The following is a 22,250-nucleotide window of genomic DNA, read 5'->3' on the forward strand; positions in this document are numbered from 1 at the left end:
GTGTCACAGTGTGTACAAGTATATTGAAAGCCAAAGATCTGAAACACGCATTTACACACAAAATACAGGTAAGAGCACAAGCACAAGCCACTGCAACAATATCATCTCTACAAGTAGCATGCAACAGTAAACCCAGACACAGCGACAGACACACCCTCACACACACAAACAAGACCCAAACTGTTAATGGTGACAGATAGGGAGACAACACATGTAAAATTATAACAACAACGATAGATTCATCCTTCTGAGGCCACACTGTGCTATCCACGAGGCGGACAGACATTACTTTACAGGCTAACACATTGGGGTTGAGGAGTAACAGAATGTATAAGACCGTAAAATAATGTTAAGAGGGGCCCAGAATAACATGTCACTTTGTGGGTTGCAGAGCGTTGGACACCCTTTTTGACTACAGACCCGACAAAGGCTCTGTAGGAATGTACTGTTTTGGCTTCCAGTAATCTGTAAATACCAAGGAATGAGCGGTAAAGGAGGGAATTGGACGAAGAATGAGGGATATTTTGGGGGATTAAACTGTTCAAAAGTAAAGGGAAATACATAAATGACAAAGGAAGGATTTGATAAGAGAATGGGCAGTAATCTATAAACACTAAGGAATGGGAGTGATAAAAGGAAGGAAATGGGCAAAGAATGAGGGATATTGGTGAGGATTAAATAACAGTGTTTGAAAATAAGGGGGACAAAGGCAGGAATCGGTCAAGGAATAAAGATTTTTTTTTGGAAAATAAGGAGAAGCGGAATGAGCAGTAAGGGAAGGAAATGTACATGGAAAAGAGCAATCTGAAGGAATTAAGTGAAGCAATCTCGATTTGATGGGAAGAAAAATGACCGATAAAGAAAGGAGAGATTTTAGGGATTGAAAATAAAAGGGAAAAGAATGAACGAGAGAGAGGAAACGAATAAGGAATAAGTGATTTACGGGGGAAAGGAAGGTGTAAGCTAATAGTTTTAAAGATGAGAGGAAAAGAAGAAGAAGAATGAGAGGTAAAGGAAGGAATGGGACAAGGAATAAAGGATTTGAGGGTTAATCAATTGGAGTTGAGTATCAGAGAAAGAGGAATGAGTGACAAAAGAAAGAAATGGACAAGGTAGGACGGATTTTGAAGCTCAGCAAAGGGACTTCATTATGATAGGAAACAGACCGAACAAGGAATTGGAGAAAGATGGAGGGATTTGTGGAACTGAGGGAAACAATTTTGGAATGAGGAGGAAGGGACAGCGAAAGAACAAATAAGACGTAAATGGAAGAATTTAAAGAATAACTAGCTAAAAACAATTACACTAGATGAAGGGAGAAATCTAACCATACGTGTCTTCAAATGCAACAGAAAACTGATCAGAGTGAAGTATGAAAAGGCAGAGAGACAAACAAAAGTTGATAAAAGCTATCATGGGACTGACATTTAGATAACAAGCCTCGATGCTCTTACGATTCCTCTGTATTAACATTAATCCCCTTGTTCTCTATCACAGGGATATGCATATACATAATTGCCCAAGTGCTCATCTGTATATGAAAGTGTGTGTGTTGATTATACTGATGTTTGTGTTGTGTATTCCTTCCTTATCTGTGTCTGATTGTTAGTGTATCTGCCTTCCTGCATCTATTTCTTTGTGCACATATGTGTGTTCTCTATTTCTTTTCTCTTCTGCTCTCTCTCTCTCTCTCTCTCTCTCTCTCTCTCTCTCTCTCTCTCTCTCTCTCTCTCTCTCTCTCTCTCTCTCTCCTCTCTCTCTCTCTCTCTCTCTCTCTCTCTCTCTCTCTCATATCACACACACACACACACACACACACACACACACACACACACACACACACACACACACACACACACACACACACACACACACACACACACACACACACACACGTATAATTACGTCTTTACTTCTGCCTTCCATACAGTATAGTTATTAATGTATAGTCTTGGGTTGCTGAACGTCACATTTCACTTATGTGTATGTTTACAAGTACGTACAACGCTAACTTTATACGTACTTTTATTTACTGCAACAGGAATCGTAATAGCATTTCTGGCCTAAAGGAATATGTACTCCACGTATCAAATTAGGAACACATAATATTAAAAAATATGTGTGTGTTTGCATAGAATTTATGGACGTGACCATAAGTGTCGACGAATTTGTATTTCTTAAGTGTGCACTGCAGAAGGTGTCCAAGAACACGGTAACACAGACAATAACTAGAACTATGATCAATAATTTCACTCAAAAGTCCTCAGCAAATAGAATTCATGATTCTCGACGTGTGGAAAACATGAATGTATATTAGTTGAGGCTTCCAGTTTTCTCAAAGCAATTAATGTCAGGGTTCTTTTAAAGTAGATGTGAAGTATTCTCAAACTAGATGTCCAAACAACTATAGAGAGGCAGTTTTACTAAAAAGGAACAGGAAAGGGGAGATGAGAAAAGGGACACGTGGGAAAGGTGCAAAAATAATAAAAATGAGAGAGAGAGAGAGAGAGAGAGAGAGAGAGAGAGAGAGAGAGAGAGAGAGAGAGAGAGAGAGAGAGAGAGAGAGAGAGAGAGAGATTAAAGACAGAAACAGAGAGGAGAGAGAAACAGTAAGGAATAACTAAATAAAGGCTAATATTTTCAACTAAAAGGAGTCAAATGAACACAAAGGGACTAACCATATCCGGTAGTATCGTACAAGCGGGGCTTAGGATACTCTGGAAGTGAGGAGGAACAAAATAAAATACAGAAATAAGGGAATCACCAAAACCTTCTTTGTGGCGTTGACAGGGAAGAGGGAAGGAAATGGAGGCTTTAGGGAGGTACAGCTTAAAATGCACGTTTATTGAGCAAGGGAAAATAAGCAAAAGGGAAGGGATAAACAACAAAGGAAAGAAAATAAATAAATAAATGCATATATACACAGTACATAAATAAAAGATATAAAGGGTACAAGCAAAACAATATAAATAATAATAATAATAATAATAATAACAATAATAATAATAATAATAATAATAATAATAATAATAATAATAATAATAATAATAATTATAATAAAAGCAATAAGAGAAAGCCCAAATCCTCTTTGGGTTTAATGGACTTAAGGGTGTGGAAAATGCTTTATATCAGGGAACACAGATACACACAGGTAATTGCGTCCCGTGCCTCGTTACCAGTGAGACAGGCGGGGCACAGCTGAGGCGCAGGTGAACACAGCAGCGAGCAGATAACACGCGGGCAGCAGCGGGCGTTGAGGGACGGAGGGCAGCGAGTCAACGTGATGGGGACGAGATGGTGTTGGTTTTCAGCTTGTTACGTGTGTATATGGAGAGAGAGAGAGAGAGAGAGAGAGAGAGAGAGAGAGAGAGAGAGAGAGAGAGAGAGAGAGAGAGAGAGAGAGAGAGAGAGAGAGTGAAAGTGACATGTGATTGATCGAAACTATATTGCTTTTCAGACTCAGATTAATGATTTCACTGGCTGTAGTAAATTACATCGTCGTACGTAACATATGTAGATTAAATATTCTTTTATTTATTTTTCTTTTTATTTGACCCATTTCACCGACCGTGGTAGGTTATACCAAAGTGAGTGTACAAATTACTTTTCAAAATTTTATTCTCTCCTTCCACGAGAAACTGAACGAGAGAACACACGTAAAATCGGCCGAGAAAAACGAAGAGACATATATGCCGAGACTGACAGTCAGACAGGTAGTCATGTAGATAGACAGACGGATAGACAGACAAAGCAGGTAACGTAATAATATAGCATAACTATCTTAACACTTACTTCCTCTGAGGCCAAGCCATGGTAGTGGTCTCCAAACGTTCCCCGAGGCGCGTATGAGGACATAGAGAGAGAGAGAGAGAGTAGAGGATTTAACTCTTGTCTTTTTGTCGTCGTCTGGCGAAAGTTACTTTTTGATGAGTGTGGTACGCGGTCACCCTGACTTTTTTCTTCACACTTTTTAAAACTTAACTTTTGTTTACGAGAGTCACTGAAGAAACTGCACTTTTCGGGTCTTTTATGATAATGCTTTTTTTTTTATTTTTTATTTTTACTTATTCTTATATACACAACAGAGGTCAAGATCAATTTATATTTCTTTCTGAAAAGCCAATTTGAACGGATATCTTTCCCTGCTGTCAAGTCGAGACGATGCAAACTTTAGGAACGTCACCAAGTGGTCAGTTTGCCGCACTGAGTTTTTGCACTAGGGCTAGACTGCTTGGTGGAGGGAGAGCTGGTGGTAAGTGGAGGGTTGGAGGGAAGGAGGAAGGAAGGAAGGGAGGGAAGAGGTGTGAGCAGCGACGGCGCGCGGTGTGATGGCCGTCTGGTTGAGACAAGTGGGGAGGGAGAGGCGTTATATTCTCCACCACTTTCCCTCCCTCCCTTCCTCCAACCACCTCTCTCCTACCCTTCTCTCTAACCTCCCTCTCCTCTCCCCCTTACACCCTCCATGCCTACCCTAGCCCCTCCCCGGCCTAACACCTCACCTTTCACTTCCCTCGCGCCTCTGACACTGACACCACAACCTCTATCCTCTCTTTTCTTCCCACCCTTTCCTCGTGTCATCTCCCCAGACAGAGCTGTTATTTCTCCCTTGCATAACTGTTAAAATTATTACTGCTACCATTTACTATCACCATATCATCACCACTATCACCATATCATCATCGAGTTGTTATTCCGCCTTTGTATAAATGTTAACATCACTACCACCACCACTTGTTATCACCATATCGCCACTATCACCTATTATTACCACCACTTCACAGCAACCACTTCATCACCATCATTACTGCTATCTCTACTTGTCACCACCGTCGTCATCAATACCTCCGTCACTACAGTTTCATATCACCTAATAATCGTCCCCCAACCCTTGATATTATCGTTTTCATTGTCTCTTTCCAAACAGGATCATGTATCTAGATAGTGTAATGAACTGATAGGAACAGCAGCCATTGAAAATTTTAAGATTATTGTTATTATTATTATTGTTATTATTATTATTATTATTATTATTATTATTATTATTATTATTATTATTATCATTATTATTATTATTATTGTTGTTGTTGTTGTTGTTGTTGTTGTTGTTGTTGTTGTTGTTGTTGTTGTTGTTTTCTTTACCTCTGCTGTTTGTTTTCCCTTTATTATCACTACTAAGAAGTGTCTTTGTTACCTTATTTTTACATAGTTTCCCACGCTATCGCTACCAACACCACCACCACCACCACTACTAGCATCGTCTTTTAAAAATGCTTTAAATGATTATCAGAAACGAAGAAAGAAACAAGAAACAAACAAAGAAAAACAAACAAACAAACAAACAGCAGTATTAACAAGAACAACAACAACAACAACAACAACAACAATGAGAACAGCAACAAAAAGGAGGTCACAGACAGAAATAATACAAAAAGAAAACAGAATCAGTCGCGGCAAATACTCTCTCATCGCTTCTCGTTATCGATTCTCGCGCCGCGGACGCAGACGAGGACGCGGCGCTGCGAGGCTTATTTTCACGAAACTCGGAGTGTCAGAGTGAAGGAGCACAAAAGGAGACATAGCGTCAAAATAAAACGACCAAGGCGGACTAGACACAACAAAACAGCATAGGATTCGATGGTGTCATATCGAGAAGTAAAGGGATGACACAGAGGGACACAAAGAGAGAAAAAAAAACGTCATCAGAGGCATGCACGAACGTCACGGGTGTTTAACGTCACCTCAGCATGCACATGAGAGGGAGGCCACACTGAATGCATTACACGAACATTTACCAAGACTGACCATTGTGCACGACGCCGCCATCATCACCATCCTCACCATTACCACCACCACCACTACTCATGCACACCCACACCCACCGACCCTGCTTCGTTTGCATACTTACGTCTTCTCAATTGCGTTTCTGTAAAAGAAAATTTTACGAAAGTCTGAGTATGTTTCTAAGAAGAGCGACAGTCTCCTAGCCTTGGTCGTAATGAGCTAATTATACGAGGCATGCAATCACTGGCTTCTGTTTTGTCAATTGGCTGGTGCAGTGACAAAGCTGTTCATTCTACTGGAAGCCAAGGTAGAGAGGAAGTGCATGAACTGCTAGTGAATCTCCTTACTCGAACCAGAGCTTTTGGATCCACTAAGCTTCATTTGTAACATAAATATTAATTTTAACTGACGAAAAGTATTGTATCAGTGCATATCATACTTATTAAAAATGTATGAATAGTCACAAAAGCAATATATATTTTCTAGTCTACCCTGGAAAATCTACTTAGTGTACAAAAAATTGGAGCTAAAACACTACTACAAAAATGAAGCACCACTTGATCCCAGCGGGTGTTGTGGTGTCGCAAAAATACGCCAATAGTCCTTACTGTTCCCTGCACTGGTGTACATGACACGGCCGGGACGGAACCGCGAGGATTGAGAAAAGAAGGAAGAGAAGGAAAGTATATCGAAGGAAGAGACAGTAGGAATGTAAGATATTCTACGAATCTCCATCGTTATAAGGATGTTTTTGGAATCGTAGGAAAGAAAATAGAATGACCAAAAGTCTGTTCGAGCTCTTGCAAGCAACTCAAGCACCAGCAAGCCAAATCGAGTCATATACAAGAGCTCGAACGTAGAACCAGAGCCTCGAAAATAGTTCCGGAGGGCGAAGAAAAGTATAGTTATGCAGAGAGCGTGAAGGCGTTAATGAAGGCGGTGCTGCATCGCGATGGCGTGTTAAGAAGATTCCTTCTATGGCATTGAAGAGAGAATCGTATCAGTGCTAAAGCCTTTCGTAGCTCGCCAGCAAAAGGAGAGGAATACTTTGCAAGAGTGCGCCAAGCGTTAATGATGCGGAAAGAGAAAAGAATGCGAATACCAGCAGAAATTTGGCGTTGCTAAGAAGTAAGGCTTAGTGCAGGGCTTCTAAGCGGCCGACTTTACTCACCCTGGGGACTTCTCACCCACAGCAGGAACTCAGAGGGAGAAGCCGCTTATTGACAACGAACGAAACCAAAAGAAGGGAGACCGAGACCCAGATAGTTTATGTTTGATTTAAAATTTACTTACTGGTCTTGACCTGCGGTGCGGGCTCTCGGTACGTCTTGAGGTATTTGTCGAACTGTTCTGGGTTAAGGGTTGTGTTGAAGAACTGATGGATGCGGTTGGAGAGGCGGTCCTTCAAGATCAGTTTCTCTTTTTCTTTCACTGACGAGTTGGAAGGACCCGAGGAGCAGTGAGTATTGTGCTGTGTTATTCTTGTCGCTTTGTTATTGTGTGTGTGTGTGTGTGTGTGTGTGTGTGTGTGTGTGTGTGTGTGTGTGTGTGTGTGTGTGTGTGTGTGTTTTGGTTTAAGGTTTTTATCGATGAAGTAAAATGGAAGTATGTGGCTAAGTGACTCTCACTTGTTTCTTTTGAATGGAAAACAACTGAGGTGGAATTAGTGGTATGTTTTATTTAATTATGGACAAATGACTAATGAGAAGATACGTGAATGAATGAATTGTGATGAAAAGTAGGGTCAAGATGATCTTGAGTCCATGATGGGACTGAGAGAAAGAAAAAAAAAGGTCTTGAACTCTGTGGCTGTAAGGTGAATATAAGGATAAGGGGTTTTAGAGAACCACAGGAAGGGTGAATTTTTCTTAAGTACCTCGGGATGAGAAGTCAGTCGAATATTTATTGTGAACTTACAAAAAATATAGAATTGCTAAACTGATATTAGCGCCACGATTGCAAGATCATATGGCGCGGGACAAGATATAAGGAATAAGGCCTCTGCTCCCATCCAGTTTGGAATGAGTAAAGGTAACTGGGGAAATATGGAAACTGCCATTGTTTTGTTTTACTCGTTCTCCGTTATTGCGGCATGACGTGAGGGACCATAATAAACGTGACGGTTATAAACACCACCAGAGGGCACAGAGAAAAACAAAGGTATTGGAGCCTCATAAAGGGCGCCACTGACCTCTTCAAAGGGCAGTTGGTGCAATATTGTTTAAAGGTTAACCGGAGTAGGGGGTGGTGGGGAGGAAAGAGGGAGGCTTTGACCGAAAGAGGCAAAGGACGTTGAGAATTATTCTGATGATGACGATAGTGGTGATGGTGGTTATGGTTCAGATGATGAAATGTTGGTGATGATGATGGTGGTGGTGGTGGTCGTGATGGTAGTGGGGGTGGCAGTGGTAACAGTGGTGTTCATGTTGTCTTTGTGTGTGTTCTGTATTCTGATTAGTACTTTGTTCATTGAACAATACATTTAATTTGTTTACCAATTCAGGTTTGTTTTGCACAAAATATTAATATCTAAGTCTATACAAGTGAAAGTGGAATATAATTTTTCACAGTAGAAATGAAGAGTCAGAGGTGATGTGAAGATTTTGGTAATGTGTGGTGTTTCTGTTGTGGTGGTGGTGGTGGTTGGTCCAGGTGGTGGTGGTGGTGGTGGTGGTGGTGGTGGGCCATCCCGTGTGGTGGTGAGTGGTTACAGAGGTGCGTTAGTCTCCTCAGCATAGCGGCGACAATCCATGCAGCACTGAGTTGTTTGCGGCGGCGTTTTTTATTAGTAGTTTAAAGTCATTTACCTTTTTGTTTTCAGTAGTTAAACAACTTAAAACTCATACGGAGGCAAGAAGGAAGGAAGGTGGTGCTGCACTCGTGCTTGATTAGTGAAAGAATTTAGAACTTGCGTCGGAATTGTGTCCTCGCCTTTGATTTGGATTTGCGTGTTCGCCTGGCACGAGGGGCGCGCGCCCTTCTCATCTCGTGACCCAGGAGCGAACGGATCATTGCGCCACGCTCTTATCTGCTCGTTGCTGCCACACCTGCGTCAAGATGTCTAGTAATTTTGCCTCAATATACTTGTGGATTCTATCTTTCTTGCGGGAAACATTATGTCCTCTTGTAATTATATTTTGCATCTGGATAACGGAAGCTTTATTGTAAACCTACAGGAGGGAGGATTGTAACGATTTCATGATATACAATGAGGGGCGGGAAGCTAGTGTGTGTATGCTTTCCTGCTGCTTCCGTTTTCTGTGTTGTCTCAGAGGGGGAGACTTGAGACTTACCAGCGGCGGTGCGAGTGGTCTTGTAGTGGCTGAGGCACTGGATCCTAAGGTTGTCCTTCATGTGCTCATCCTCGGGGTAGTAACGTTGTCTGCGGGAGGCCAGCTTGGGCAGCTCCGAGTACTCCAAGGCTGTCAAATAGTCCCCTGGCGTTGGTTCCAGACATTCGTGTGGGAGCTCAGGGCAGTGTCGTGTTGGGGGTGGAGGGTCTCATGGGTCGCGAGTCACAGTCACAGCTGATGTGGACACGTGTACGACTCTCTCACTCTGACTCACAGTCCAGGGCCGCGGTGTGTGTGTGTGTGTGTGTGTGTGTGTGTGTGTGTGTGTGTGTGTGTGTGTGTGTGTGTGTGTGTGTGTGTGTGTGTGTGTGTGTGTGTGTGCGTGTTTGAAATTGTGAAATTGTAGAGTGTCTGTGCCGTGGTTTGGTGGACGGCACACACCCACTCACACCGCATTCTGAAGCTCAGGTGTGGCAGGTAAAAGGTGGCCGTGGTCCATGGGCGCGGAGGGGTTGGATGGGAGGGGCTTGGAATAAAGGGGAGTGTGCTGTGTGTTCGTTGTTTGCTTTGACGAAGCCGTGAAAACACACATAGTGAAGGTTAAATTATTCTGTATTTCTATAAATATGTCTTTGTTGGTCGTAAAAAATGTTTGAACTCTGGCAAATGGCACGTCTTGTTTTTCCTCGCCCGTCTGAACCATGAGTGACTTTGTGAGCCCAGAATGAGACGCCCCTCCGGGCAGCGCGGTGCTGCACGTACGTGTGACGGACGTGCCATCGTAATAGGTTGCCGTTAGACGGGAAAACTCCGGTGTTCACTGGACACTGGGCTCGCGGTTCATTTATGGCAATTTATTTTTCTCTTTTATTTATTTATCTATCTACTTACTCATTTATTCATGTATTTTATTTATTTGCATTTAGTTATTTTAGCTGCGGATCGATTTAGTGGTGTTACTGAGTGCCTTATTTAAGTGCCCCAGCAGTGTCAGATTGTGACGATGCCACGCGCAGCGCCTGGCGTGGTGAGTTTTGCAGTTCACGAATCAAGCTTAGGTTGAGTGAGGGGCTTTACGACGGCTCAAGACAAGCTCAAGCTTGTCTTCACCGCGACGACTGAGTTAGTCCTTTATTTATTAGTATTAAAGAATTAGTTCGCATTATCGTTACTGAACGGTTTAGGTGAAATAAAGTAAAATAAATATTATTTAATTTCGTAAGTATTGTGAGGCTAGAGGTGTGATGTTCTCCAGCGGGTTAGTATGTGAGGGAGAAGGAATATTTTTCTGGCTCAGGGTCAGAGCTGCTCGTGGGGAGCCGTCACACGCCAGCCAGACAGGGCGTGTGTCAGGGCGAGGGAGGGACAAGGTATCATCATGAAGGAGTGTGTCAAGGGGAGGGACAGGGTGTCATCATCTTCCTTGTAATGAATTAGAGGAAGGGTTGTGCCGCGCCCCTGTGAAGGGTCTCACGGAGGCCGGGGTGGAGGGTTTTTTGTTGCTGTATTTTGACATGAACGTTAAGGTGGCGGGCGGGAGACTGGTCAGGAACAGCTCTGGGACAACCCGCTGGCTGGCAGGTGAAGTTGTATGTGACACGCATACACAAGTACATTTTTATGCACACGCGTGTGTACGCACACACGAATCTACGCACGCATGCACACAAACACGTGCACGCTTGCACTCATGCATGTACACAAGCACGCTGCACGCGTGCACGCACGCACGCACGCACGCACGCACTCTCACACGCTCGCTCATACATATACCCATTCCTATACCCACGCAGACCCTCTCCATACACGCACTTTATTTCATTCTCACAAACACAGGTTATTAACGTTCATGCTTCAAGATGCTGTATGAACCACACTCACAACATACCCAATAAAGCCACAAGATACACTCGCATCCATCTCTGCTGCAGCCTCAGTTGCTCCTCTTTGTCTCACCAGACTCATTCCTTCTCCAGTATGAAATAAAATAAAATAAGAAAAATGAGTGTCAGTTTACGTTAATGAATTAGGTGTCAACATACGTCTCGTGCACCAGTCTGCTTGTACACCCCTAGTGGCTGGAAGCAGCGATGCGGCATTAGCACAGGGGTAGTCAAGGTGGTGTGATTGTGTGTGTGTCTCCCCAAGCTCCCGAGGGCCGCTGCCTCCCCGAGTCACGGGCGAGGAGTGGTGGCGGTTCTCGAGAGCTGCCTGAGGGGAGTCACCCATCTGTGCCAGAAGTGAAAGCGAAAAAAGAAAGAGAAAAAAAAAATCCTTGACTTCATTTGGTTTATTTGCCGTAATCTGTAATTTTCTTATTTGTTAATATGGCTTGACAGCAGTGAATGTTGAAATTAATTATAAGTAAAAAGTGAGTGGCAATTAGAAAAAAAAAAAGCACGAATTAATTTTCTTTGACGTCAGATCGTTGATCGAGGAAAAATTAAACGACATATAAAATAGAAAATTAACTTGAGCGAATCATGACGGCAAGCGCGACTCTGGGACAGTCGGGTGTGCACATGTACATTGATGTATGTGTGTATGTGTGGCAGGGTGTGTGTGTGAGGTTGACTGAGAAACATTGCTGAGAGGGAAGGAGATACAGACAGAGGAGGAATAGGGACCTACCGGGGTCTTTCTGAGTGTCCATGGGCATGGCCTGTACCCTGCATTGAGCTGCCACGTATTCGGGGTCTTCGGGAGGAAAACGAGCCAGGGCGCGGCGCTTCCACACGGGAGGGCCGCCAGGATACTCAACAAAGGTCTGGCGCCTGGGCCCTGCGTACCCAGCCTCGGGCGTTATTACTCCAACCCTCCACAGTCCACACCCGACGCTCCACTCACACTCATCCACTCCTTTCATGCTCACTCATCCAGTCACTCAGTCAGGGGGTCAAGGGGTAATTAAGGTGTTGGGTGTAGAGAGAGAATGGTAAACAGGTGAGGGGATTAACAAGGCATTATTTACATCACACATGGATAGAGAAATATTATATTAAGGCTAGATTTATGTATATCTTATTTATCTTCCTCTTTTAAAAGTCAAATGCATATGTATTTCTTTATATTAAAATACACAACTGTTGATTAATTATGGAGAGAGATAGTAATGAATATTGCATTTTCCAGAGTTCATTTTGAGACGTTAAGTATAAGAATTTATTGCTGTAAACAAAAAAAGTCTTGTAATATTGTAATATGTCGTACTTGTTGCAGTCGAGGATACCTGCGTCTAATGTCACAGATTAAACTTAAAATATATAGCCTAAAAATCATGTACCAAGATTAAGCATATTGATCTGAGGCTAAGTTGCTGATACTGAAACTCAACTATGGAAATTAAATACAGACTCCCACTACTTGGAGCACTTAAGTGAGCACAGATATAGATATTCATGAGGAGAAAGGAATGATTCATGAGGCAAGTAACTACATAACTAGGACAGGCATCGTGGGGCTCACCAGAGGAAGAAGTGGAGGAGTACTTCTTGTCCTCGGGGGCTGGCAGGGCGGGGACGGCAGACCTGAGGGAGAGAAGTCCTTAGCTCCTTGCTGTGTTTCCCTTCCCGTTCCTTTCCTTCTTTTCCTTCCCTTCCCCTCCCTTCCTTTCTCTTCCTTTCCTTTCCTTTCCTTTCCTTTCCTTTCCCTTCCCTCCCTTCCCTTCCCTTCCCTTCCCTTCCCTTCCCTTTCTTTTCCCTTCCCTTTCTTTTCCCTCCCTTTTCTTTTCCTTTCCTTCTTTTCTTTTCCTTTCCTTTCCTTTCTTTTCCTTCCCTTCCCTTCCTTTTCTTCTCCTTAACTTCGTTTCGTCCCTTCTCTTCACGTATCCTTTGTATTATCTTTCTTTCACATATCCTTGCTTTCCTTTCCTTACTCTTCGTTCCTTCATTCTATCGTCCCCTCTTCCTTTCGCATTCTCTCCGTGTTCCATTATTCTCCTCCTTTACTGGGATTCCCTCTTAGCTGCCATTCTCTCCGCATCTCCATTTTTAATAACACTCTCGTAATTTGAAACCTGCCATGGAAAGGAGTGTGATTAGATTTGTTAATTATCTCGTGATTCATCGTGAGCAAACACACAAAATGTCCTTCTCTTTATTTGTATTCTGTGGAGGAAGGTGCATCTCACGTTTACAGTTTTATTATTGACGGCATCATTATTATAATTTTATGCAGTTAGTGTACGTATATAACAGATTCTCCCTTTCAAGTATGAGGCCCCAAGGTTGCTCGTAAATTTAATAGCCTCATTAGTCCATTTTTATTCCCCTGCTTCGCCTCGTTTGCCTTACATCATCGAGGGATGTGTGTGGTGAGAGGAGAGGAGCGGGACTCATGGACGTGCCTTTCCGTTGCAGGGTCAGCATTATCACAGGGTTCAGAGTGATGCAAAACTTGAGGTTGCTCTCGAGAAGCCACGCGCGATGCTCAGCAGGAAGGTTATCTGACAACCCAAGGCTCAGACGGTGACCTCGCCGCACTCGTTCCCTAAGTCCCTCATTGGCTTGTGATTGAGTGATTTGATGCAGGTGCGACAGGGCGGCATTGAGGAACAAATGTAAGGACGTAAATGGATTCAGATTCAGAGGTGTTATGTAACTGACGGTTGGTGGTGAACTGAGACTATCTAAGCCTAACCTTCCCCACATCTATACCAGTCTTAGCGCCTCTGATAATAAAAGCTTAAGAAATATCATACACGCTGCTATAGGTTTGAATAGGTTTCCCCGGCAGCGGTACATGCAGTGCAGTACTCACTTCTTGGTAGTGGTGGTGGTGGTAGTGGTGGTGCGCTCCGGAATGACGATCTCGGGTACGGGGCCGGTAGGATCCAGGGAGTAGGCGAGGGACTTGAGGCGGTGGCGCATGTTCTCAACGTGATCGTGGAGCATCTGTGGTTCAGAAAGTCTTGTATAACGCCGCTCCAGGCGAGTCACACACGACTCTCCATCAGTATTCCCTGCCAAGTTCTTCGACCGGGAGTAGGTCTGTGACTTCACCTCAACGTCCTTGGTGTCGTCGTCCTCTTCGAGAAGTGCCTTTGCTGCTTTTACTGCCGGTGTTGATGTAGAAAGTGCTGCCTGTTGGTGTTAGTAGGTTAGTGGCAGCGACTAAACTAACAGGGGCCTCTAGCAGCTCAGCAAGTATCGCGCTGAGTCTGGTCCCTGCCTTGATGCAGTCAGACCAAGTAAAATATGTCTTAAGTCAAGTCCAGAGCAATACAAGTCTTAAGTTACAGTCGGCGCTTCTCTGTCTACAGCAAAACGTCTCCAGCTCACGAGGCATTTCCTACACCAGGAAAAAAATTATCAATGTCTCCAAAAATATTGAGACGAGTTCACAGCATGTTGGAAGACCTCCTCGGCGCCACAGATAGGCGGCTTCAGGCATGAAAGGGTCATGGTACTTTAAGATTTAATATGCAGCTATGTCTCGTCCCTTGAGTTGTGGTATTTACTAACCAAATGAAAATTACGTAGATATGAAATAACGTTCTGTTCAGTCATGAGCTGTAAGAACAAAATCAAGCATTACCGGTACTATACTAATACCAAGCACATATTCCACCTGCGAAGAGAGATGTTAGGCATTACATAAGTGATTTATATAAGGGAGGGGGAGGGAAGGGGAGACGCGGCATCCACAGAGGACTGACTAATGACACTATAGGGAAAATGTCCCTATGTAACTCGGTCTGTATTTCTTTTTGTTGGTTGGTCTGTCCGTCTACGCTCGCGCGCGCGTGTGTGTATGTATGTGTGTGTGTGTGTGTCTGTGTGTGTGTGTGTGTGTGTGTGTGTGTGTGTGTGTGTGTGTGTGTGTGTGTGTGTGTGTGTGTCTGTATGTGTGTGTGTGTGTGTGTCTGTGTGTGTGTGTGTGTGTGTGTGTGTGTGTGTGTGTGTGTGTGTGTGTGTGTGTGTGTGTGTGTGTGTGTGTCTCCGTCTGTCTGTCCGTTGCTCAGTCAGTTTCTTTTTTTTTCTTCTCTACATAACTAACGTCTTGTGCTCCAGAAAGTAGTGCAGTGCGGCGTGCTGCCTCGGCTTGGTGGGGGTAGGGAGAGGGAAGGGAGACCATGCTGACCACCAGACCACGGGGAGGGAGGGGCGGTGACGGGCAGGGGAGGGGAGGGAAATTGGTTCGTAAAAAAGAACAGGATGCTAGCATTGGGAGAGTGGTCCTTAACACCCAAATAAAAATAATAATAAAATAAAATAATACAGTTTTCACTACCGTTTTCAGATAATTAAACGGAAAAGGTCGATGCAATAAGTGTGAGCTAGTGCTAGGTACTACTTTCAATTACTAAAACTCAATATACACTGAAATAAAGCCAATGGGAACTCAAAAGAGATGCATAGAAATAAAGGTTACTTACTGGGGAGGAAGAACTTAGTTAGGCAGCAAATAAATAGATCATTGTCATCGTAGAAATATTAGACGCTGCAAAAATTAAAGATTATAACCTGTGTTATAAACCAATACTAAAACATAAATAATAGAGTAGTAAATCAATGTTAAATTCAGTCATATTGCAGAAACTACTAAAAACAACAACAGAGTAATATGAATAAATCATAAATAAATAAGCTAAAATCATAGAAATGGAAACAAATCTAAAAGAAATATAAAAAAATAACATATAAAAATCATAGATAGATTAAAACCTTTTAAAGCCTTAATAAAATATAACAAAAGTCATATTTGTATTAAGGTTTAATGTGACTAGTGTTAGGAGGTGGTAGAGTGAGCAGGTGTGGGTGTCAGTGGAGGCAGGTGTTAATGTTACCAGGTATGATAGTCAGCAGGCGTGTGGAATATATGCTGAGCAGGTTTGGGTGTCAGTGGAGCCGAGCACAGTATTAACCCTCCGACTGCTGTGACTTCTCCTTAAACTTGATAAAATGGTGGATGTTTAAAGTATAATTTCAAAAGACACCACAGACACCAAAAGAGGTGATTAACCCTCTAACTGCTATTAGCGTCTTTTGCCAGCATTCACACCGTTGCAGTAAATAGTTTGCATGGGTTTAAAGAAAGATGAAGAATATGACGTTAATTTAATCATTGCTGAGCTATATAACAACATATTTTAACAGACTAGTGTACAAAAAATTCTTCATTAAAAAAAAAGTATATGATCACAGAAAAGATTAGCTAGCAGTGATAAGGGTTAAGTAGTTCAAGTCTTTTACTGCCTGTAGTCTTATTTTCTTTCCTTAAAATCATCTAGGGTTGTACAAGTGAAGTAACAAGTGTCATACCATCATTAGCAGTCAGAGGGCGAATGTTACCAAGTTTCGTAGCCAGCAGGCGTGTGGAATATACGAGTATTTGCCCTTTGTGAGAGTTTGCGCATCCCATTAGTGTGTGTGAGTATTGCTGGTCACTCCACGTCAGTTTCTATGATGAGTTAGTGTGAGTCTCGTGGTGTTGAAGCTGCATAGTTGCGCTGGTGGCTTAGCGTTGGCAGGAGAGTATGTGTGTTAAGCTGCCGTGTTGAATGGGGATAAGAGACGCACAGGTGTGGGTGAGGTGAGACATAACGGAGGACGAGGAGGAGGAGGTAGCTAACATTAAAAGATGAGATGAAAGTGATAATGAAAAGGAAAACTGATATGATAAGATGGAATGGAAAATAAAACCCCAAAAATATGCCAGACATTTGAAATGAGATTAATGAAATGAAAGAGATAATTCACGCAACCGGGAAAGAAGCCAACGATAATGAAGGAGAAAGACGAGGCAGATAATGAAAGGATAATTGATATAATGAGATAAACTGGAAAAGAAAGATCGAAAAAATATGCGGGAAATTTCAAATGAAATTATTGAAATGGAGAAGATAACTCACATTTGATAGAAAGATGAAAATTGATCAGAGAGAACATCACAAATAAAGAAACGATAATGAATCTCTGACAACGGAGCAGTACGAATAACATCGTAACTGAAAATTGATCTTAACTACCATCAGATATACATACATTAAAGAAAAGAATACACTTAAAAGGAACAGGGTAGGAAAAATTTAAACGAAATAGATTATCCTCTATATCGAAAAAGATGTTATAAATATGCAAGAAGAAATTAAATTCCCGGCGGAAGTATGGAGTCAAGGTTAGCAGTAAATCCCGGACGTGGATATCATCTAGCTTATTAATTTCAGATCATGATATCGAAGAGGCAATGAGGTGAAGTAAGGGGGCAGAGGAACCTACTCATATCACGGAGGTTATTGATGCGAGTAGATAAGAGGTAATGAGAGAGAGAGAGAGAGAGAGAGAGAGAGAGAGAGAGAGAGAGAGAGAGAGAGAGAGAGAGAGAGAGAGAGAGAGTAGTATAAGTAGGAATAGGATAATGATATAGGTTACAAAAGGAGAGCCAGATTAACGAGACAGACTCTGGAAGGATGACATTTCTCATCTTCGAGCAGCACGTGTCGTTTATTAGTTCAGTACATAGTGGGAGTGACACAGGAGAGGCACAGGACGCGGTGTGTGACTGAAAAGTTAATGTCTGGCCGAATTATGAATGGGCACGGCTTGTACATGCATTTTTACAGAACCGGAGGAGCCGCGCGGTGTCAGATAAGAGAGTGAAAAATAAAAGTCCTTCTGCCGTGCTTGTATTAAGGTGAAATTTGTTTGCGACTATTGAAGCTGATTACATTCTAGGCTTAAAGCAGTGCATTCAGACGAGAGCAATAGGAGGCCTTACCGTCTCTCCCGCCGCTTCGATAATTCGTGCGGAGTGGACGCCTTTGCACCGACACTAACTAAGTCCATCCCACACATGAAATTATTTTCATTTATGATTCAAGGTCGCTTAGAGTAAAATCTACCTCAGGTATTATTAAATTAAATACCCATCCCGGGAGAGTGAGAGATGAAGGCATGCATTTTTCTTTTTTCTTTTTCTTTTTTTTTTCTGATGGATTATTTATGCTATTTATTTAATTTGTGGTGAGGAAATTGCTGCAAGTGGTGGAGACATACATACATACATACATACGTACGCATATACAAGCATAAGTAATTCCCTTCCATCACTGGAACTCAGATTAATCTACTTAGGGGATTACAATGAATTAATGGTGTTTTTTGGTGTTATGATGCTGTAGTCTGCTTAGTCTACTCAGAGAATTAGTAGTTTTTTGTGATACTGTAATCTGTTTTAGGTATTGCAAAAGAATTTATAGTATTTTTTGTTACACAGATAGTCGTTTGATTAAAATCTTACAAAGAACTATTTTATCTATTTATTTATCTATCTTTATTTTTTGTGACAGACTGCAATAACTAAAAGTACACGAACTCATTACATGTACTATTCTGTAACAGACTGTAACCTTCTTAACGTCTTACTACAAGAAATTCTTAGTTAACGACACAAACTGGACCACTGAATAGTTCCCGAATGGCGCTGTTGACTTTAATAGACCATAGTGATAGTAAAAACACCTTAATTGGCGATTTTATTCCTGTTCCTATTGGGTCTCGAACGATAGTGATACACAGGCTTATGCAAGCTCGGCGGATCACGCGTGTTTGTTGTCGTTGGCGGGGCGTCAGGTGTAGAAGCGGGAAAGCAGGTCATGACAGGTGTTCCGGTGACCACCATTCGCTTCTTTTCAGTGTAATGTTAAGGTTCATTGGATACTTTACGACTTAAAGACAGGCTGATGGCATGCGATGTGTGTGTGTGTGTGTGTGTGTGTGTGTGTGTGTGTGTAACTCACCGGATGGCTTACACACACACACACACACACACACACACACGTATAATAACATCAGCGAGTGTAAATTTGAAGTTGCAAACCAAAAAAAATATACATTTCAAGTAAGATAACAAAATACATTTCTTTCCTCTTTGTGCAGATTCAGTTTTCATAAGAGTAGCGAAAAATCCTCTAGAAATGAGCTTAAGAAAAATCTTATCAAGTTGAGAACAAAAAAAGTATATATCAAATGAATTAACGATATGAGGTCCTCTTCTTTGTGCACAGTCCGTATAAGAGTACTAATAAATTCTCCGGGAATCCGCTAAAGAAGGAGGAGAAAAGTAAGAGTAAGGAGAGGCAGGGCGGCCTCGGCAAGGCTTATTTATTCCCCGGGGAAATAACGAGGGTCTGAGGAGCGGAAAGGCTACCAAGGCTACCTGGCTCTCACTCCCGCTGGGCTACTTAGCGCCGCGCAGACTGGCTACTCGTACTTCTGGTGGATATTGATCTGCGTTCGCCATCCTATTTTGGGAACACGATAATGGAAAACGTGATGGAAGTGTTTGTGCTTCGCGGTGGATATCAAACGTTCTCTCAGCGATTGTCTTTCGGTAACTATGACTGTTTTTATGTTCTGCTGGGTTTATTGCACTGGTGTTATGATGCAGTTCATTTGTTATTCCTGGATCGAAATTATATCCTTTAGGAAAATACGTAGTTGTTTTATTGATTTGCGGATTTGTTGCTTGGTATTGTTTTTGATCTACAGATTTATGTTCTATCTTTTTTTCGCAGGTTAAACTTGTAGGAACTCATGTGTTGTTTTTCACGTTGGTTATTTTCTCCTCCCTTTTTTAGTTTTAAGTCCTGAATGATTACGGAACCTTCATCAACTGGGAAACCACAGACGTGCATTTATTTATTTATTATTTTTTTTACTTTTATTTACCAAGCTACGTACTGATTAGGTAACCCTCAAATACAGCTAAATAACGGGGAAACCTGAGCGCCTTTTGCCCTCGGTAGACGTGCAGCTGAACACGTGGACTCCACGCACGCTTCCAATCTCGATAGGATACATTCCGTCCGATTCAGTTATAATTACCCTAAAAATAGCGTAATTTTTCGTAATTTGCTACGTTTTATCCAATTTCATCATAATTATTCAGGAAATATAACCACTTTTCCCAGTTTGATATACCTAATATATATATATATATATATATATATATATATATATATATATATATATATATATATATATATATATATATATATATATATATATATATATATATATATATATATATATATATATATATATATATATATATATATATATATATATATATATAATTACTTGTGAAGAATAACATTATTTCGTTAACACCAGTTCACACCCTCAATTATAAAGATGAGTATGAATTAAGTGGTCAAGTAACCGTCCAATAAGATCCGTGGTCTGCGTGTTGTGTCCCTGACAAGATTGAGCTCAAACATCCTTTAGCATTCCCTGATCTTCGTTCCCCGTGTTCTTGTCTTGGAATGCTATCACTTCTAACTCTAAAGTTGCATTTTACTGTAGGAATTCAGCTTATTTCAATTAATTATCAGTTTATATTTGTTTTTTGTTTTTTTTTTTGTTCAGTGTCGTGACTAGAGCAACTGTAGTTTTTTTTTTTTTCTGTTAAGAGAAGGCTGTCAAAGTTCTCAAGAAACGAAACTAATAATAATAAGAAAAAAAAAAGATGCTTGCTGCTCTTTGAAAAATAAATAAATAAATAAATAAAAATCCATCACGCATTTCAGTTGACATTTCACGGCATCACGCCACCTATATTTATTATAATTTTCTCGGCTGATGCTTCTTTTCTTTCTTTCTTTCTTTTTTTTTTTTTCCTCCTCTCGACTTTGCAAGGGAGACGTGATAATGAGGTGTTCGCTTGACACTCACGCCCACGTCCCGACTCCCTGGGGTATTGTTAGACCTGTTGTGACCAGCGCCATGTTCTGGGAAACCCTTCTCACTACAATTCAGGAAACATTTTCAGTGCCAGTTTGTGTCTGCAGTTGCTTTTGTGATCTTATCTTACTTACAGCTTTTCACCTGATATTTTCTTCAATGTGACAAACTTAAAACCTATATTTTATTTGTTTATATTTCTTCAGTGACATTCACAGCGAGGGAAGGGAAGCAAAAATACTGTGTTCAATGATCTGTTATGTTTTTTTAATGTTTATTACACTACTTCACCAGACTACGCTATAGTACATGCAATAAGACCATCACCACAGATATGCAGCAAAACCATCATCATCATCAGCAGCAGCATCATCACCACCACTCAACACTAATGCAGCAAAAATAATCCTCACCACAAAATCAGCAGTTAAAACAACATTCCCATTAAATTAGAACTCTCTCTCTCTCTCTCTCTCTCTCTCTCTCTCTCTCTCTCTCTCTCTCTCTCTCTCTCTCTCTCTCTCTCTCTCTCTCTCTCTCTCTCTCTCTCTCTCTCTCTCTCTCTCTCGCTCTCGCTCTCCCGGTCTCCTCAGCACTTAGGCGAGGATTGTCGATGGGTAGTAAGTTTTAATCATACACCGACAGCGGGAACTCTCACTTACACCCGGAGAATAAGTTTTGTATGTGGTGATGACCTTCTTCGGTGTGGTGGTGACGCTGGTGGTCTGTGGAGGGAGTCAGGAAACACAGGGTTGACCAGATGTTGAGGAGCAATGCACACGTGGCAGGGAGGCTTGTGTGGAAGTACATGATAGAAGAGGATGACAAGGAACACGTACACACTAACCACGCCTAAACATCTCTTTTATGAACAGTGGACGTTCCTACTGGACATTCTTACAGGACGTTCTTACAGCAGTGACACAGTAGGACAACGATGTGAAATGTAAAAAAAAAAAAAAAAAGGCTAATTTCACTGATTTCTACGCATTTCTCGTGAACTATAAGCGTGTGGCGAACTTTTTAAAACTTCTCCAAAGCCCTGAGTTCACGGATCTTGTGTTGAAACGGTGAATAGCTGAAAAAATGCATATAAAGAAACTAATTTTTGTCTATTTCTATGCATTCCTCGTGGACTAGAAAACATCTGATGAAAATATATGAATTTCCCCAGACGATGAGCTTGGAAATCATGTGTGAAAAGGATGAATAGCTTGTTAAATAGCGAGAAGAAGCAAAGAAAAGCGTAGGCGGCTGTAAGGTATGCCTGCGTTGCATCACTGGGTCCTCAAGGCATCGAGAGTGACAGGACCTTTAGCCGTGCCCGTCTGACCTTCCCTCGAGGAGAAGGTATTGGGTTGCCGTCGCTCTGCTTACTTTAACTTGTGGATTTACCATAAGGGAAGGGAATGTAGTACAAGTGGCTAGATATGGGAATTGGGAGACATCGATATGACATAGTGATGGACTAGTAATACAGGGACAGAATACA

General features: G+C 41.8%; 1 protein-coding gene across 50 annotated transcripts in view; it reads right to left on the reverse strand.

Moving 5' to 3' along the window:
- LOC135107920 (fibrous sheath CABYR-binding protein-like) overlaps positions 1 to 22,250 on the reverse strand; it is an 80,746-nt gene that overhangs the window by 18,399 nt on the left and 40,097 nt on the right. For 8 of the 50 annotated variants that reach the window (XM_064018335.1, XM_064018341.1, XM_064018337.1 and 5 more), the window contains 5 exons: positions 13,833 to 14,155; positions 12,540 to 12,601; positions 9,075 to 9,203; positions 2,679 to 2,717; positions 421 to 465 (listed from right to left, as the gene is read on the reverse strand). In XM_064018335.1, the coding sequence (XP_063874405.1) occupies positions 421 to 465; positions 2,679 to 2,717; positions 9,075 to 9,203; positions 12,540 to 12,601; positions 13,833 to 14,155 (598 nt within the window). Of the gene's footprint in view, positions 1 to 420; positions 466 to 2,678; positions 2,718 to 5,905; positions 5,924 to 7,074; positions 7,213 to 9,074; positions 9,204 to 11,705; positions 11,856 to 12,539; positions 12,602 to 13,832; positions 14,156 to 21,420; positions 21,484 to 22,250 lie in introns of all 50 variants that reach the window. The other 42 variants (XM_064018342.1, XM_064018344.1, XM_064018352.1 and 39 more) reach the window with 13 other exon arrangements.

This window comes from Scylla paramamosain, chromosome 16 (assembly GCF_035594125.1).
Source record: "Scylla paramamosain isolate STU-SP2022 chromosome 16, ASM3559412v1, whole genome shotgun sequence".
In the NCBI taxonomy this organism is placed as follows: Eukaryota; Metazoa; Arthropoda; class Malacostraca; order Decapoda; family Portunidae; genus Scylla; species Scylla paramamosain.